The following is an 18985-nucleotide window of genomic DNA, read 5'->3' on the forward strand; positions in this document are numbered from 1 at the left end:
TGAGTAAACCCTCTTTCCAAAAAAATTAATCAAAGATCATGCTTCCAAGTCAGACGCTGCCAAGTAGTAGGAGTAGGAGGAGGAAATAAAAATAAAAAGACCGGGAGAATCACCAATCTCGCTTTCAGCTATTGAATCTGAACGCTCATTCTGAGAAGTTTAGAGTCAAAACCTCAAAATCACATCCCTAAACACAAATAGCACCAAACAGTTGGAGGAAAACAGGAGAGGCAGGAGGATGCAGGGAGATTCAGGATAGCTTTTATCACTTCCACTTTTTCTTTCCTCTCTCAGCAAAGATAATGGATAACTGGTTTATCTTTGCCATGAAGACATCGTAGTGATGTCAGTCTCATAAATGGCTAAATCCTCCACCAGAAGATGAATACACATTTTTTACACATTTTGGCTTGATTTTCTAATTGAATGAGCAAAGATTTTCTTTATTTCTTTCTCTTCTTTTTCTTTTCTAATGACAGTCTCTTTATGAGCCCTTTGATGATGTGTAGCCCGTCAGAGAAAAAAGTCTTTGATGAACTCATAACAGAGCATTGCTCTTGTTCTTATTCTTACTCTAAATATGCCTTCAGCCTCTAACACAGAAGAACGTTCTGTTTTCCACGAGGGAGTGAAAACATGTAAGGCAGTTTTATTAGAGAGCAATGGGAAGATTGCACTGACACAAACATCTTGAAAGCACAATGAAAAGAGGGGCGAGATCACAGCTTACATTAGCCAATTTCATTAAAAGTGGAACTTATAAATGGATATAAATGTAACCAAACAGACAGAACTCCAGGCAGGAATCCAGTTATCTAAAGACTAACCAGACATACAGTATCAGGTTTTGTCAAAGGCTGCATTGTCTGAGTCAGAACTGAGAGACGGAATAATAGCAGAGTGGAAAAATATGAGTAGCCAAGATTTTCTTGAAATTCAATCTTCAGCAATGTGATGACAGTCCTGCACTGGGCAGGCCAATAGGAACATGCTTATTTTCCACATTCTCTTTTTATGCCTCACTGTCTGTGCGTAATTCCCGTAATTTCTTCCGTTTTCTCCTTCTCCACCGTTCACACACTCCCTACCTTACCACTAACTTTCATGTACACATTTTTATAGAGGTACAAAGTGATTGTTTTAATCCAGGGCCATAATTTCATATGCTGGAAGGTATAAATTGCTGGGAATGCTTGACATTTTTGGCTCAATAAACAATAATTTATTCACAGGAACACACAAGACGTAGATCAGTTGAGAACAAACCGAGTAGTACTTCAAGAAAACAACTTATTGCCCTTTCACATCTGAATTTAAAAAAAAGCACTAGATGAGACTAAACAAAGAGTGGATGGCATCTACAAAGTGGAAAAAAGTGAATTAGAGCTACTTAAAATGAGGGAACATTTAAAGCAGAAGACAGTTCCTGACGTGTAACTCACTGGGTAGTTTGGGGCACTGATAGCACTTGTTTTGTCCCCATGAATTCCCCACACTGCCGCAGCAATCCTCCTGATTGGTCAGAACAGGAAGCGGGGTGCTGCTGCACTGAAGTAAGACGAGACAGAGAAACATCAGCGGAAAACGACAAGGGAACACCTTTGGGACTGTCCATCAGTGCAGCGCGTGTCTAAACTCACAGCTTGTTTGGGGGTGGTCTCCTGGAAGCAGCGTCCCTTTGGTTTGTGTCTCGGTGGGATCAGGCGCGGCCCCATCTTTTGAGGAAGCTTGACATCTGATTGGTCGAGAGGTTGAATGACAACCGAGGTGTCTGGCGAGTGGTGGACACGTAAATTAATCTGCACTGAAAACAGAAAAAAGGAAGACACCAGAGGATCAAAACCTATCACAGAATATATTTGCCCAATCACTCAAAATCAACTGAGAGATGCAAAAGTTTTGGAAGTGACAGATACCTTCAGATGAGTGGTGCCCTACTTGTGTCAAGGGTAGGGTGAAAAATGAATGTGTTTGTGTTAACTGGGTACGCCCAATGCCTGAATGCTCCCCTGGTTTCAGGCCATCCGGCTTCAAAGATATGGGGTAGACAGGCTGCTTGTTGCCTCGCGCTGCCTGAGCTTGCTGTGTCTGCTGGAGTGGAAACTGGCAGAGCCGCCCGGTGAAGCCAGGCGGGCACAGGCAGTGCTTCCTTGAGCTGCATACTCCTCCATTCATACACGTGAGGGGACACACAACTGCAGAGAGACAGGGAGACAGGGGGAGAGACAGGGGGAGAGTTGTCATAGTGAGACGGGGTAGAGACTCCCACCGGTCAAAAGTTCACAGATATGAATCACAGCAGACGAGAGCGAGAGGAAAAGTTTACACACATGAGCAACACAAAGCCAATAATAAGGTTGTAAAAAAAGAAAAAAGAAGTTGCTCAGGAAAACATCAAATCCACCAAGATGTTATTCATATGTCTGGAAATGCTCATTTTGGTTCCATTTGCCTCAGACACAGACTGAGGTTTATGTCATGTGAACAGTCTGATGATTTAGTGTTTTATCACACAAACACGGCAGACAGACAGACAGGAAGTATGTAGCATGAGCATGGCCATGTAAAATATTCACTTTGAAATGTACAACTGTAAAAAAAAATAAAATAAAATAAAGGAAAGGAAAATCAGAGTCCCACTCAGCAGCTGTGTGTGAGCAGGAGAGCAGGTAAAGCCGCTGATGTGTTTAGCAGCTTTATTCTGCCATATGGGAGAGATCTCTGAGTCTGTGGGAAAGCTGCTGGCTGGAGAAAGGTTCATGGCATATACAGTATTCACTGCACTTTTATTGGGTCTCCAACAGTGTTTATTTTGGGTCCAGTTGTTTTTAAAATTCCCACAATAGAACAATCAGAGGAAAGAGAGAGAAAGTGAGAGAGCGGGGCTGTGGGGAAAACTGCAAGCAAGTGAGGAACCCAGGCAGAGGTTTGAGAGAAAACTGAAACCAGGGACACTTGAGCCGAAGTCCCTGAGCTTCAGTAAAACATTTGTGTTGATAGCTTACTGTGAATGCAGGTTTAACACATTGTTTCAGTCACTGAATATTGGATTAAAGCTCAAACACCGCGGCAGGTATTTCAGCCAAGAGATGGGTGTTTGTTTCCTTTCCTGAGGCCACCTTATCATGACCTCATGTCATGCACCCAATAGGCTCAACATTGTGTTGTTGTCTTTCAGTGCACTGAAAAATTCCTCCGTGCCAAGACCGTCTTACACAGTGAGACTTGCAGCCATCTCAGTTACATCTGCATCCGCATTGGTAACAACACTTGTGCAGTGCTGAGGTTTACACCACTGTGACATGTAGTATAAAATGCAACTAACTACAACGATAACTACCAGTACACTCCTATGACATGTTTAGGAAAGGAAGTATGACTTACAAATGTCCTTTTTTCCTTTTAGTACACTTGGTAATTTTTAATGTCATGCGTCACAGGTCAGCTTGGCCAGTAAACACAAGCATGCTCTGTTCACATTTTTTAAACTGTTGCTATTTGTTGCCCTCTGGAGCCGCCAAATCTGGGACATTTAAGCCTAAACACTTCTAAAGCCCAAACAAACCCATCCTGAAAGAAGAAATCCAGGCTGGAGGAGAGGAGAGGAGAGGAGAGGACAGGAGGGGGCAAGAAAGGAGGCCTCTTTTTGTTCCTGAGCCAAATGAGCACACATGGATGTAATTATATGTGGACTTCCAGGGAATCTGGGCGGCAGCATAATTAGGGGACCCGATCACTTTAAACACAGCAGGGATATCCTCACATAGTGAAAGTCAGGCAGAAATATTAAAGAACCTCTGCGAAACACCCAACTAACGGGGTGAGATGTATAAATGTGAAGCAAGATGGATACTTCGGAAGCAGCCTTCCACTATGTAACATCATATGACAGTGGTCTTTAAACACTAGTACAGGCAGCAACATGCAGAACTGAGCTGGAAGGCTCAGGCTTGGCAGGAGGAAGGAGAGCAGCAAAGACTGTAGAAGGCAGAATACTTCACTTTGTCAGACTCCAGTCTCCATGGTTCAAATTTCATCTCTTTGCTGGATTTAGAATGAGAGGAAACTGGGAAAGATGCGGGGGTTGAAAATTAGGCCTGCAGACACAAAAAGTCAGGAAGAAAACCTCTTTCCAAAAGTGATTACACAATCTAAACCCACAGAGACGACTTAGTGTGGGGAAAGTCTGAGCGGAGGCCTCGTCTGGCTGAGAGCTTGTCTGAGTGATGCAGGCGCTCTGATGTAGCCCAGGCAGGGTCAATGTCGCACTGCTGAACACAAAGGAAAGGGGAGGAATCAGATTTCAGATTTCTTGGGTGGGGATTGTGAGAATGAGATCAGTTGTGAAATGAACCCAGTGTGATGCCACGCAACACACAGTGCAAAGTACAGTACCAGCACAGCTCTTTTGACTTGACTTGGTTTCTTTTTCACCCAGTCTAAAGTCTGTTTATGTCATATGTAAATTATTTTTATGTAGGTAACATGAAGCCAATGATGATTTCACTCTATGTGGATCTGCCATTCCATAAACAGAACCCGATCTGCTTCACTGCAACCATAAATTACATTTTTATGTAGTCTTGAAATGAAGGATTGGTCTGTTTTGGGGGACTTTACTGTTGTCTCATTCTACACTTTGTTGGTATGCTGAACGGTGAAATACTGGATGTCTAGTTGCCTGAATAAATACTGGCATTTTACAGTTACGTAAACCATGGATACGCTGAAATTTTACATTTTCTTTGGCTTCAACTTCATTTTTCAGTTTTCAGTTTTATGTTGTGACATGACTGTGCTGAAGGTCTGGTTAGGTTTTGGCACGAAAAATGTTCGATTAGGGTTAGGCAAAGATCATGTTTTGGCTTAAAATACTGGGTTTTGTTGCCACAGACATGGCTGAACACTGTCCTAATGGTCTGTCCAAATGGTTGTTTGAAACAGGAAGTGAACAGTGTTCTTGAATTCTGGTCTCTTTCTTGGCAGCTGTCTCACTTTTTGGTCTCACCATCGCAATCTGCACTTACTATGATACACTAAAACTAAACTTATGTGACAATATTTATTATTTCTGGGGAATCTGTAGACTTCCACGTTCCAGGTTCAGCTCCACACAGCATCAATCTAAAGCTCTCGACAACAAGTGGTATTACATTCATGCCTACGTTATCCTGATTATTGGATTCTGTTTAGTCAGTCAGTTTGTCTTCAGAGCTCCAAGAGCACTGAAACATGCGTATGTTAAAACACATACACATGCAGTGACTCCTCTCCTTCACAGCTGCCTCGTTCATTTAAGCTCGAGCCACACTTGCCATGCAAGGCTAATGTTTTCTGCAGATCTTATATGTGAAAGGGTGTGTATCCGTGTGTGTGAGAGAGAGAGAGCTATTAAGTGCAGGGTGTACTGTCTCCTGGAGAGCCGCTGTGGTTAGGTGACTGCGCCACATTACATACGGAAAATAGCGCAACGTTTTAAAGTTGAGATAATAACGAGGATTTTACTTTCCAGCGGACTTTCCCTTTAAAGCATCACCTCGGAGTTCATTAGCAGAATATATGATCCCAAATCGCTCATGGACTCTCTTCGTCAGTTAGCTTAGCGTCACAGAAGCAGCCGCCTCCGTGTTGTGCCACGCCTTGGCCTTTATGGATCAAACACATTCCTGAGACTAGAGGTGGTGTGTTATTAAAAATCAAACGTACCTACATGTAGTTTGGTGGTCTGAATGAATGTGAAGCATGAACAGAGGAGGGAGTTGTAGAAGCAGCTATGTTCTCATGAGTTTTGTTTTCCAAATGTAGTCAAAAAAAATGGAGGGAGTTCAGAACAATCCAGACCATGAATCTGCATACAGTGGGGGATTTAATAACTTCATTACCTGTAATTAATGATTTGAATGAAAACACACGGCAGCGACATTAAATACATTTTCACCATACATGGTCTGCTAAGAGAACATTCAAAGTTGACTTTATCCTCTGCTGTGGAGGCTTTGAAACCTAATTCACTATTGAACGTCAGCTTGCAGGTACGATCCAAGAAAGTCAGGAAGCGTATAATTTTCCCATGCTGCACTCACTCCAACTAGACGAGCGAGCTGAACTGAGTAAGGAGACGAAGAAAAAAAGAAAAAGAAAAGGGGGAAAAAAGTCTTTGTCTTCAAGCCCCTCTCGTCAGAGTGTTTCATGTGACATACGAGTGAGAGCTCCTTCTTCATTGTGTCATGATTCACTCCAAGAGGAGAAAGACAGATCTCCTCACAGCTCGGGCTGGCTGAGGGAGGGTGTCTTTGTCATATATATTAAATGTCTGGTGAAAGTGAGGGGAACAGAGCAGAAAGAGGCAGAGAGGAGAGATGTAAAATCCAGAGAATAAAAAAATAACGTGATGTTTCAGAGGGATTATTGTGATTTCCAGACACTTTTTTTTTTCCCTTTAAGGAAAAACATACTGTACATTCCTCAACTGTTAAGTAAGCAAGCCTAGAGTAACTAACAGCACAAAAAAGAGCCCATGTATGTCCACAAAAACACATGAAGACAGACTCAGACACACACTTTTTCATATTTCTGGCAAATTGCAGCTAATGATTGGCAGTGGGAAAGTTATGCTTGTCTTATTTGCAAGCTGATAAAAATACGTCTCCATACTGGCATGGGGGAAGAAAGAAAGTAAGAAAGAAATAAAGAAAGAAAGAAAGATTGCCCTCCGAGTGCCCTGTGACCACCCACCCACTCACTCCTGTCTGTCTGGAGATGACGCAGCCTCAGCCCCCTCCCTCCACAACGTCCTTTCAGCCACAGCCGCACCCTCCCAGCACAAAAACAACAAATTACAGCCCTAAAAAACCACAGTTCAAAAGCTCGCCAGCTCACTGAACTGAAAGCTATTGCAGACATCATCTCTCACCATACAGATGATACAATGGCCTGATCTGCCCCTTTCTTTGAATACAGTCATGATCTGGTAGAATTACAAATAAGCAATTTAGTCAGTCTGCAAGAATCAGACACCAAAATCTGAGATGAGTCACTTCCAGCATGATTCAGCCTGGGCCAGCCCACTCAGAGATTAAAATTAAAGGGTTAAAGAGGGATTGATTATGTGGGAGGGGGTCTCAGTGGACAAAGAAAGGGTGGGGTTGGGAGTGGGGTATGCCTATGTGGCGAGGGACAGCCCCGGACAGCCACATCCCAATTTAACTCAAGTTGTCAGCTGATACAGAAACAGAAATACATCCTGTGATACCAAAATGAGTTGGGTTTCCACCGGTGGAATTTTCTTACTTTTATAATAGCCTCATCTAAATATGCAGCCTTTTTAAACTCACAGTGCAGCTTGAGCAAATTACTCAAATTAATTTAGAATTGTTTTTCGGCTCTATGCTTTCAAAGGTAATTAGTCAAACTCCTCTCTCTTTCAACTTTTTATTGGGTCTGCCATCACACAACTAATCACCAACATCATATTACACATTTAACAAGCAGCAGAGACTTCAATTCAATACAATTCAATTCATTTCAATTTAGGTTATTTATATAGCGTCAATTCACAAGTTATCTCATGACACTTTGCAATTAGAGCAGGTCTAGATCAAAGTCTTCAATTAAATTGTATTTTAATTCAGGTAGTCACTGCTCCTGCACCTTTTTTTACACTTGTGTTCATGTGCAGATCAAACAAACAAAAGAGCATGCTAATTAACAGGTAGCCACACTTTATTAAATACAGACTGACCCAAGCTAGCTGTTCCTGTGTCCAGTGTCCAGATAGGTGGGTGGCATCAACCTTTTCATCTACCCCTCGGTGAGGAAGTCAGCGTGGCTAACTCATTAGAAAACAGTTGTTTACTTCCACGTGCACAACAGAATCTGTACAACGCTGACATGACATCCAGAGTAGGTCCAGTATTCGCTCAGCATACACCTTTTGTGTGGCTCGACTTTCTGCTGCTGAACACGCAGGAGTTGCCAACCTACAGCGTGAAACTACACAATATGAGGGCTGTGAGGAACAGTGAGGCTCAACCTGGAAATCCAAAGCAATGAGCTGCAAGCACCTAAAAGCTGGACCTGTTGGTGCTCAGTGGGTTCAGCACTATGAGTGACCCTGTCTTATTGTTAAATATTATTGTCACAGTTTCACTTAATCTAGAGATTTTTTGGTACATTTTTTTCTTCCCTGACTCTGATCCAGATACCTGAAGTCTGTGTTTAGGCCGATACCGAGTGCCAGTCCGATACCATTGAGTTAAAAAATCTGTGTAGTTTTGTTATAATTTTTAACAGCTGTATACTGCTACCATCCAGCACCATCACTCATGATTCAAGAGAACCATGACTAAACAACACTGGGCTCCATAAACAGTTGTGGCTATAGCTGCTGTTTAAAAAAAGAACAGGGGAATGGCATTCATCATATGACGTGCTTCGCTTTACCATCGATTCCAAAACACCCCAAAATACGCCTACCACCGGCTGGTGCTGAGAGACCAAATACCGCATGCAGTGAGAAAGAGCAACGTACGAAGTGGGTCAGAGCCCTGCTGCTGAGCCAGACGTTGGGAGTAAATGACATAATCACTGCCTTTTGAAAACACAAACCTGCGTACGCATCCCTCCTCATCCTACAGAGCTCTGTGCTCCATCAACCCCCCCCTCGAAACTCTGAGCGGCCTCGGCCTCAGCTATCCAAACAATATCTCTGCCCTTCGCCAGAGTCGACCACTGTCACCAAAGGCATTCATTACTTTTCACAGTCGGCCTAAAACAACAGTTTGTTAAAGTTACAAAACTGGATGGTGAGCAGACTCCTCCTGAGAAAACTGGAGCAGCCATTAGGATCTAAAGTAAGGTTTGCAATTAGCCAAATCTAAATCAAACTCTTTCTTGCACAATGTGATTTTCGCATGTCATGGAAATAAGCGGTGCGGTTTCCATAGCTCTTGGATGGGCACGGATCCAGCAGTACCCTGTGACTCCCCTCTGGCATAGATGTTTGTGGAAAGCGAGCCAGAAAGTCAGACAGGACCTTGGCACGGATACAGATGATGTCATATAATGACTGTCTAAAAGCCTCAGCTATAGGGACTGGAGGGCAGGCAGGTAGAGTGCTGACAGTGCTCTGCTGAGATTATGTCAGATACCTGCCCTGTGGGATACTCAGCACTCAGCACTGGAACGTGTGGCAGGTAATGTCTGTATGGCAGCAGGCAGTGCTGGCAGAGGCCGTGTTGTTCTGTTTACCCTGGTTAATCGCTACAGCTACAGGGTCCTGCACGGTGTGGGCGCAGTCCCTAGCGCTCGCATTCCTCTGCACGGCTTTAAATAACTGCTCCGTTTCTCCCCCCTCGCTAAGCAAATGGGAGGAGAGTGTTAAAGATGGCAAAGAAGGCTGTTTGTTTGAGCTGGGTTCATATACTGCTCTTGAGCACCAAACGCACTCAGGCATACACACACGCAGATATTCACACTGTTGCCTTGTGCGGTTCCAAAAGACACCTAATTGCTGCTTTGTTTTTTCAAACTTAGTTTAATGTGATGCTTTTTTTAAAACGTGCCCACCAGAGCTTTTCGTTCTTTTTTTTTTATGTAGAAAGTGATGACGGTCTGAAATTCGTGGCAAACTCCAGCTCAGATCATGTGGATTTTCTCTCTGAATGAGCATTCATGAATGTGGACTCCTGATAAATGTACACACACACACTGAAGTGACTGTGGATTTGAAAACAGCTTTTCATATATTTACTCCACTTTGTTGGATAGGGAGCCACCATGTTTTTAAGGTTTCACTTGTCTGCTGCAAAGTGTCACTGGATTATTTTCATCACTTCTTTGTTTGTTCTTTCAGAAAGTGACAGAAAGTTAAGAGTCTGATCTGCCTGTTCATATTCATCCAATGCTTCAAAGCATTAACAGCCTGTGAAAGTTCTTCATTGTGAGAGTAAGTCCCGTTTGTGAAACAGTGGTAAAAGGTTAATGAGAACGACAGACTCCAAATAACTCCATGTATTATTTTCCCAACATGCATAAATAGACAGGGAGAGGTGACAGAATGTGCATCCATAAATATGAACACACAGCCTTGGCAGGACTTAATGGTCAGCTTGCAAAAACACACATGACAAATGTGCTTTTCACCAAAAAGTAAGAAGCTTTCACGATTAATAAGCTGCAAATGAGCACATGAATGTTCACAAACCCCAACCCCCTCGTGCATGTGTGTGTTTCTGTTTGACAGGGTGTGAGCACGGGAGCCGTGCCCAGTTTCGCCTCTGAGTTCAGTCCAAGCTGTGGCAAAAACCCGGAGTGCTGCAGGTTTTTGGTCGCCCTTGTAAGACCGCCTTCTCCAGCGTTTGGCACGAGAGAAAGAAGAGTGTGGAAGAGCGGAGGGCTTTGAAAGTCAAAATAAACTCACCCACCAAATAAAGAGAAAGCAGAACCTGCTCTGTCTGCTGCATTTGACTGACCTGACTTCATTTTTTCAGGCTCCCATGGACCTCTGACCCATGCCAAGGGAAAACCAAAACAAACCACAGGGCTACTACTGTCACTTTACTTTAAATACAGAACCACATGGGAAATCCTGAAATAGCCATATCCACTTTTCATGATGGCCATTTTAGGGGAGTCAAGCCCAGATTGGGATATGATAAGACCGCTTCCTGTGCAACTTGATGCCCTGGGCTTTTAGTTATTTCAGAATAAGATGAGAATCTGGAGCAGCCTGGACATCCGGAGCCATAGCAAAAAGGAGATGCCACTGAGATACAGAAGAGAGACGAGAGTCGAGAGTGCCGTCTGGGAGTTCAGCAGCTGCTGTCAGCGAGGCTGATGGATGGGATGCCTCTGTGCTAGCAACGGCAAGAAAAACTACTAGGCTAATTCTTGCTGGAAAAGACACACCTGCAGTCAGAACATATGAGGCATGTGCATAGATACACTGAGTTTTATGTAACCACTTTAGTTTGAAAGCATATCTTTCAAGACTACTGAAAACATAACTCTCTCCCTTTCATAGGTGGACAAAGTGTAACCCAGACACACACACATAAACAAAAGCAGCCAGTCTCCAAGGAGCAAAAAAAAGCACCCTGGAACCTTCTCTGCTTCTCCCTATCCTGCAATTTACACCAAACTGTCAAGTGCTGAGGATAAATAAAAAGAGAAAATAAGTTGGCCCTTGGATATTTCGACAGCCAAACACATGGAGATAATTACAAAGAAAGTCTTCATCTGCCAGTAAACAGGTTCAGGTTCCACGGGGATGAGGAAAGGCACGAGCGTGCAAAGGTTTCAGTCAAGGTGTCTACAATCTTCTGACTTACTTATCAAATATGGACTTGTTCTTTTATTCCAGACATAAACTATAACGATGACCCCCCTCAGAGCACCTACACAGATAAAATCCAAGGAAAAGGCACAACAGGCTGTAAAAGTCAGCTTTTCTTTGAGAGGCTTTCAAGTTTCTGTGCTTTCATCAGTTTTGGGAAGTGTGCCTTTAAAGATAGCTTAGTATTAACGACGTGGATTCGCTGGAGACACACGACCCGAGCGTATCTGGCATAAGTGTTCCCTTCTTAATGATAAAGTTTCCCAATCTGATAAGTATATAGTGTATGAAGAGCAGAGTATGCCGGAGCTCAGAAGACACGTGTAAAACAATGATTACATAAAGGGACTGCTGTGATGTATGCTGTACACTGTATATTAAATAGACCTGTAGTCAGTCTAACTGCTACTTACTTAACCATAACAGTTAATCTATAATCTGTGACTGTCTGTGCATAAGCTCTCTGGAACAGTCCATGATGTCGAGAGGAGCTGCCTGTCGTTCAGGTGACATGTCCTCATGGAAACCCAGGGTGAGACGATCTGCTCTGCTGAACATCTGGATGGTGTCCGTCTGTCCTACTCTGAGACGACATAATTACACATTCTGCTCGGTTAAGAGATTTCTTTATTCACATTTATGACGTATGATGTGTTGAAATGTAGATGATTGATGTTTAAGAACAAACTTTATGAACCAATACTCTCCTAAGCTACATTAGTGACTGATGGAACTCAATAAGGCGCTGTCTTTTATAGTAACAACTGTATCAAATGATTAAATGTAATGTGAAAGGCGTCGCTCATAGTGACGAACCCGCAGAGAGTTATCGCTCGACCCTATGGCACATTTTCAGGTCTGTCAGCTCACTGTTTCAGTTTTTTTGTCCATAAATGTTCTGTTTTGGGTCTCAGCCAGCTGTTTTCTGTGAACAATCCACACAGTTCACCCTGAGGGGCACATGAATGTCTGTAACATGTTTCATGGCAATCCATCCAATGAATATGGAGATATTACACTCAAAACCACAAACGTCAACCTCGTGGTGACACTGGATGAAAAACCAAGGAATCACCAAAGTCAAGATTCATAAGATTAAGATTCATCCTCAGGGGCAGCACTGGGAACATCTGTAACAGCAGTAGTTGAAATATTTTGACTCTGGACCAAATAAACTGACTGCTGACATGCTGCTAGCATGGCGAAAAATATCATTAGTTGGTAACACTTTTTTAAAACAGGGATTTACTTGCTTTTCTCTGTTTCATATTTGTAAACTGACCGCTCTGGGTTTGCCAACACTTATACATATTGCAACATATTTTCCGGTTTGTTCTACAGCTGTTTAACCCTGGTATATCATTCATCCAACTCCAGGTTAAGGTTAAATCCATCGCTGATCCTGTATCCTCAGGTCTTAAACTATATGTTTCCGGAGCAGATGTACATCAAGTAACAGCAAAGACCCTGGTTTGAGTTTCTTATCAACAGGTCATTTTATCTGGTTAACCAGCCCAGTGGAGGTTAAAAAGAAAACCATTCTCTCTATTACTTTCAAAGATATGGCCATAAAACTGACATTCAACTGTTGGCTGAGGTCCCAGATCCAGATCACCACTAAAACATGAATGTTCTTCTCCCCTTAGCCCATCTGTCCACTATATTCTTGATTGTGAAAATCCTCGAACATGTCGAAGCACACGTACTGAAAGGTATTCCTGAACCTGCACACGCTGACAGGAGCTACATTTCTTCTGAGGAAAGGTTTGCTCACTTTAGGCCTCAGCGCCGCAGTGCTGACGTCACAACAGCTCAAATATGGAAAAGTCTTCATATTGTTGCTGCTATAGCCGTGGCTGTTTTAACACGGGAGAGAGAAATTTCCACTTGTCCACACCACATTCCAGCCCTCACAATGAACAGCACACATCTCGTCTCCCAGCTGAAGTCGAACCCTCTGTGCCCTGCTGCAAAAACTCATACGCTCAGCGAGGATCTTTTTCAGAAGCTTTGAACGTGAAATCCTGAAGACAGGTGACTGCAGAGCGGCTTCGCTATCAACACCAAATGTGAAGCAGCATGAGGTATTCTTGGAATTTGAAATGTCTCTCTTGAATTATTTGACACAGAAGCTCCAAAAGGTGACGCACCACAATGAAATCAGAGGAGGAGAAGGAGGACTGGTGGCCAAGCCAACTCTCTGACTCTGCGGCACTGCACAGCGTCACCGAGGAAGAATTCTGTCCAGGAGCTACAAGTAGGATTCACTCGACCTCAATTAAATCCAGCCTGCTTACTTCCACAACTTCTCTTTGCTGCAAAACTGTGCGTGATGACTGGAGGAAGCACCACAGCTCTGCGACTTGACTTGCTTTACGGTCTTTCGACAGCCGAAAGGTGACCATAAGGCATCGCTTAAGAGCAGTTGTTTTTATTCAGCACTACTGCATCTTAGCTTCTCCTTTAAAATCCAAACATACGAACACGTGTGTTAGCATCCAGGGAAAATTATAAAGCTTGAAGTATATGAGTTTTGGAAGAAAGGAAGATATTTCCGGCATCAGTGTGATGTCCACAGGAATATGAAGCTGTGTGTTTTTATGTTTTTAGATAGAGTTTATTATTATTTTAGACGTGTGCTACATAGGAATATGGGGTTTACATTCATCCCTGTTAAGTTATTTTAGCTAAACAAAAGGGATAAATTCACTATAATAATTATTATTATTATTATTAACATCTGCTGCTAAAACAAACAGAGAAATAACAATCACTTATGGCACTACTTTCAAATACAGAAAAGTCTGTCACTTGTCCCAAACAGTATTAAACTGCCTTTATCACAGCTGAACATCTCAGACGGTCCATCGACATCTCATGTTCGAGTATCTTATTCTCGACGCTGAGCAAGTAAAAGAAACTGGGGGGCAGTGAAATCCAGATCTGGGCTGGAGGCTGACGTAGACTGCCCGGCTCCACATCTCACCACAGCCGATCTGATAGAGAGCACAGAAAGGCTGCACTCATGCCTGACACTGGTTTCGAGGAGGGTGGGGGTATAGATCTTAAAAGTACATTTATATGCTGTGTAATGAGCCATGCCTCGGTAATTAAAGTGTAAGATGGGAATGTTTTCCAGCAATGCAGTCGAGGGTAAACCCATCTTAGCCACCTATTTATTTGCAGAACAGAGTTTATACCCACTTGACATAGACCTCAATGGCATGAATTCATGGTGGTGGTATAAGTGTGTGGTATCAAATGGAAGTTATAAAGAAGATAGGTACTTTTATAGAAATAAAGGCATGAATAAATCAGTTATACCTGGTTTGTGGGTGGGTATTGTTTGACTTATGATAACCACTTCCAGGAGGTTATATTTGTTTATGCCAATTTTGCACAGAGGAGGGAAGGAAACAAAATATATTTAGTCACATACTTACATAATATGACTTTCTGCTTTTCTCCCCACACTACAGAGGTCAAGTAAGTACTTTTTACTCAGCTAATCTGAAGACTTAAGTTACTTTGCAGGTAAAGATCTTATATGAGACCCTAACCCTTTGCACTGTATGTCCACTGTTACAACTTCAGGACTTTTTAAATACTGCAGTGTTTTGCTAAAGTAAGGATCTGAATGCAGAACCTCTCCTGGTAACGGAACAAAAGTTGGCACTTTCACTTTATTAAGTACTTGGTCTTAATACTTTTTCCACCACTGCCTTGTGATTACCACAAAATCTGGCCTTAGTAACACATAATTGGGTCCAATTTTAAGCATTTTATTGCGTTTCATAGTGGCAACTCTATTCTATTCTCCACTCTATTGATTTTGGAAATGAATTCAGAAGAGTTATTATCCCAGAATAATGTCTGAAATACTGCTACCACGCGGTGCAGTGTGAATGGGCCAGATTCAGTGCGTTTTTACAGCGTGAGCCTTTTCCATACCATGTGATATTTACCTCCATAAAGTCTATTAAGAGCAACCAAACAGGCCTCCCTCACCTCCGCAGAGGAGATGGAAGCTCTGTAGAGGAAATACTATAAAACCCAGGGGTCAGAGCGGCAGTATTAGTTAATCGCAGAGGCCTAATTATATCCCTTCATAAATAAACAGCATTGTTCCCGCAGCCTCGCACCGTCACTCACCGACCCTGAAGCCCTGTCCGATGAGCGTGTCGGCGGCCTGTCCGTTCTCCGCGATCAGCGTGGTGTTGTTGCCCTGCTCGCAGGTATCCTGGCACTGTCCCTTCAGGCAGATCCGCTTGCAGATGAGAGGAGCGATGACCACCTTGAAGCGCTCCCGCGTGGAGGAGCGCTCCGCGCACCACACCAGCCTGTGGACGCTCAGCCAGATGACAAGCAGACGGGAGATCAGAGAGGGCATCCTGGCATCCTTCACTGCCCTCCACAGAGACCCCGGGACATTAAATCACAAGCTGAGGGCTTCAAGCTGCGGCTCAAAGACGCCTGCTTTGTTAAGGCAGATTTTTGACGTCTCATACGGCGGAAAAAAAGCGCGTCCTCCCTCCTGTTTTCTCCTTAAGGGGGGGGGGGGATCACTTCCCTCGCGTACCCGAGTTATCCGTCTGTAAAACCGACTTGTTTGACATCTTAAGAAGTTCCTCGTAGCCCTTGTTGCTGTTGTTTTTTCAACAAAAAAAGGGGGGGAAAAAAAGTTGCCCTCGCTTTTGTCGCTCTCTTCCTTCTTCTCGCCTGTTGCTTTGGAGAGTTGGGCAGAGAGTGCGTATGAGGGTTTGCGAGAGAAAGAAGGGGAGGAGAGGGAGGAGAGGAGGAGAAGGGGTGAGCCAACCCTCCCTCTCTCTCTCTCTCTCCTGGCTGCGGGCCAGCCAGGCGGTGCAGGAGCAAAGCTGAAAGTGGTTTCCTTGTTGGTTATTCCTCCTCGCACCCTCCCCTCCCCTCCTGCCCACGCACAGACCCCCACTCTGCAAATCATAACTGCACAGCTGTGTGTGTCACTCTGAAAATCCCAAAAAATATTGACATACTGCTGTATACACCTGTACGCTCCCTTAAGAGTTTCTGGTGTAAATCACCAGTATGACCCTGACAAATCAGGAACACCTCTTTACACCTGTAGTATTTCTGCTTACAAGATAATATGACATAATGTTTACTGCCAGTGACAACATCATAAATAAAAAAACTTTGTATTGTCAGACTTTTCTGAAATGGGTCATCGGGTCAGGCTAAGGGCCTTTAAACCTTCTGTGAGGAAGCAGCTCGGTGGACATCAAGCTTTTGTCCTGAGATGGCAGTTAGCTGCTCACTTAAAGAGAAAAACAAATCAGGGGGTAACGTTGTATACAGATGTGTCTTTTGTTCTCACTTTACCTGACACGACTCGTATTTTTTCAACATGTCTCTGTGTTCAAAGACGTGGTTGCTTTATTATTTTTTTCCCCTAATGATAGGGAAAATACAGACAAAAACGTCACAGCAGGCTACTACAATAGCAAAATAGTTCATTTAAACCAGAATCTTAAATCCTATATAAAAGTTAAGGCCTTAAATTTGTCTTCTTCCCACTGTGAGTAAAGCCTAATAAATGTTTTATTACTATTATTACTCATACACTGTCGGCTCTTTTGAACTCCAGAAATGCATCTTGAGCTTCTTGTGGGTGTTTTTTATTTGGCAGACAGTGAACGTTACAAAATGTCCAGTATAATAATGTGTGTCAAATGAAACCATAATGTAATGGCATAAAGTAAACCCGTTACTTCACTGACAGAAACAAGCAGGAGCACCTTAAAGTCAACATGCTGATGAACCACGTGACCACGTTAAAAATGTGAGGGTTCATCCCTGGGGGGTGGGGGGGTAAACGTGAGAAGGAGACAAAGAGAAAGGAAGAGAAAAAAAGGGAAAGTTGAGTCACTTCCTCTCCAAAAAAACAGTGAGTGTTTACATTGAGTCGCTGAGGAAATGACTGCATGGGCCGGCAGAGAGTTCACAGGCCCTTCTCACATTTCTCTCCGCTACTCGCCATCACTGCATCACCGCCTGCCAAGACACACACACAATGCAGATACTTTGTAGGTCTCACATAAACCATCCCTGAGTATTATTATTATCAGTAGAATATAATTACTTCACTACCGAAACCTTGGTGTTTCTCATTAGACTACACAGTAATGACATACACAAATAAACAGCTGTGCTACTTGACCTACAGTTGAAACCAGACGCCAACGGAGAGAAGGAACTTTGTCTGTCTGAGGATGGTAGTGAAAGTATTTGGATGCTTTAATGAAGTGAAAGAATCAATATAGCAAAACAGAAAGACTCCATTACAAGGGAAACTTAAATTTGTACTTGACAAAGAGTAAAGTGTGATCAGCAAAGTGCACTCTGGTTTCAAGTTAAATAAAACATAAGAGGCTAAGTGGTCACACTTTTTAGTTTGACTTGAATCCCTCGAAAAACCAGTCTGCAACGTACAAACAGATAGTCCTCACTTTCCTTAAGCTCATTTTGTTAAAAAATACAGACACAGTTTCTGGTGCACTCGTGACAACCAGCCCACACTGCGGGGTTGATGTTCCTGCGTTATTTTAATAAGGGTAAATTAAAAAATGGAGGCAATCTAACAAATGAATTTGAAAAAGCTTAATTTCACTGAAATGCAAAAAACCTGTCACAACTCATGTACTGAGAGAACATAAATAGTCAAAATACATCATTCCTGTAAATGCAGTTTTTATCCTTATATAACAAAAGAATGATAATACTCAAGTCATGCCACTGTCTGGGACACGTGGTGGACCATGGGACAAACATCCCCAACTGAGACGTTTTCTTTTCTTTAATTTTTTGCGTAGTGACTGAGCTAACAACCGCATGCTGTAGCCTAACTATCTAAACTACACCTCTCCTTTTTTTAATGGTAATAATTGTCGTATTGTTAAAGCCATTGTGTAATAACCTAAAAGAGAAACAACAGTGTCAAGCGTCTGAAATGATCTTGAAGGTGACCTCTGACCTCGGCTCTGAAAATCTCATTACTGACCTTTGGTTAAAAGCACGGGTTTATGAATGGGACAACCAAAGCACGGCGCAACAGAAATACCCCAGTCAGTTTATATTTGCAGCAATATTCTGAAGTCTTGTCTAAGTCTCTAAACTGCAAAGTAACCACTTACTGTATTTGTCAAGTAAATGCAATGCAGTAAAAGTGAAAAATTTCCTTCTCATATTTAACGGTAGCAAAAGCAAGTACCGTACATCAGAAAACTTAAATCGAGTAAATCGACTTTCTGTTTATTCAAGCATGAAGATGATGTAATTTGAACTTGTAAATAAACGCCTTCAGAAACGTGTCAAAGGCTTAAAAACCACCAGATTTTGCAACATATGGACAATATCAGTTTACAGTATTTATCAGTGAGATTTTCTGTCCACTCTGTCCGACGGCATTAAAGCAGCTGTAGTGACTCGTCTAGATGCTCTCACCAGCCACCGAGGTGCCTCGCCGTCTCATCTATCATGAAACACCAGCTCAGCACTGAGAGAACCTCCGCTCATGTGTTCGGGAGGGGGAAAAAATAGCGTGAAAGTGTGGTCCACAAAACTTCAAGCTGCAGCCTCAAGTTGATGTTGCAACCCCCATTTGTGGTTTGTCTG

General features: G+C 42.9%; 1 protein-coding gene across 3 annotated transcripts in view; it reads right to left on the reverse strand.

Moving 5' to 3' along the window:
• Nucleotides 1-16228, reverse strand: part of ltbp3 (latent transforming growth factor beta binding protein 3) — a 31676-nt gene extending 15448 nt beyond the window's left edge. For 2 of the 3 annotated variants that reach the window (XM_046410147.1, XM_046410145.1), the window contains exons 1-4: nucleotides 15488-16228; nucleotides 1917-2195; nucleotides 1641-1804; nucleotides 1443-1548 (exon numbers count right to left, since the gene is read on the reverse strand). In XM_046410147.1, coding sequence (XP_046266103.1) covers nucleotides 1443-1548; nucleotides 1641-1804; nucleotides 1917-2195; nucleotides 15488-15725 — 787 coding nt within the window. In that variant the 5' untranslated portion in view covers nucleotides 15726-16228. The remainder of the gene's footprint in view (nucleotides 1-1442; nucleotides 1549-1640; nucleotides 1805-1916; nucleotides 2196-15487) is intronic. The other variant, XM_046410146.1, reaches the window with a different exon arrangement.
• Nucleotides 16229-18985: the final 2757 nt, after the last annotated feature.

Source organism: Scatophagus argus, chromosome 14, assembly GCF_020382885.2.
Source record: "Scatophagus argus isolate fScaArg1 chromosome 14, fScaArg1.pri, whole genome shotgun sequence".
NCBI classification, from domain to species: Eukaryota; Metazoa; Chordata; class Actinopteri; family Scatophagidae; genus Scatophagus; species Scatophagus argus.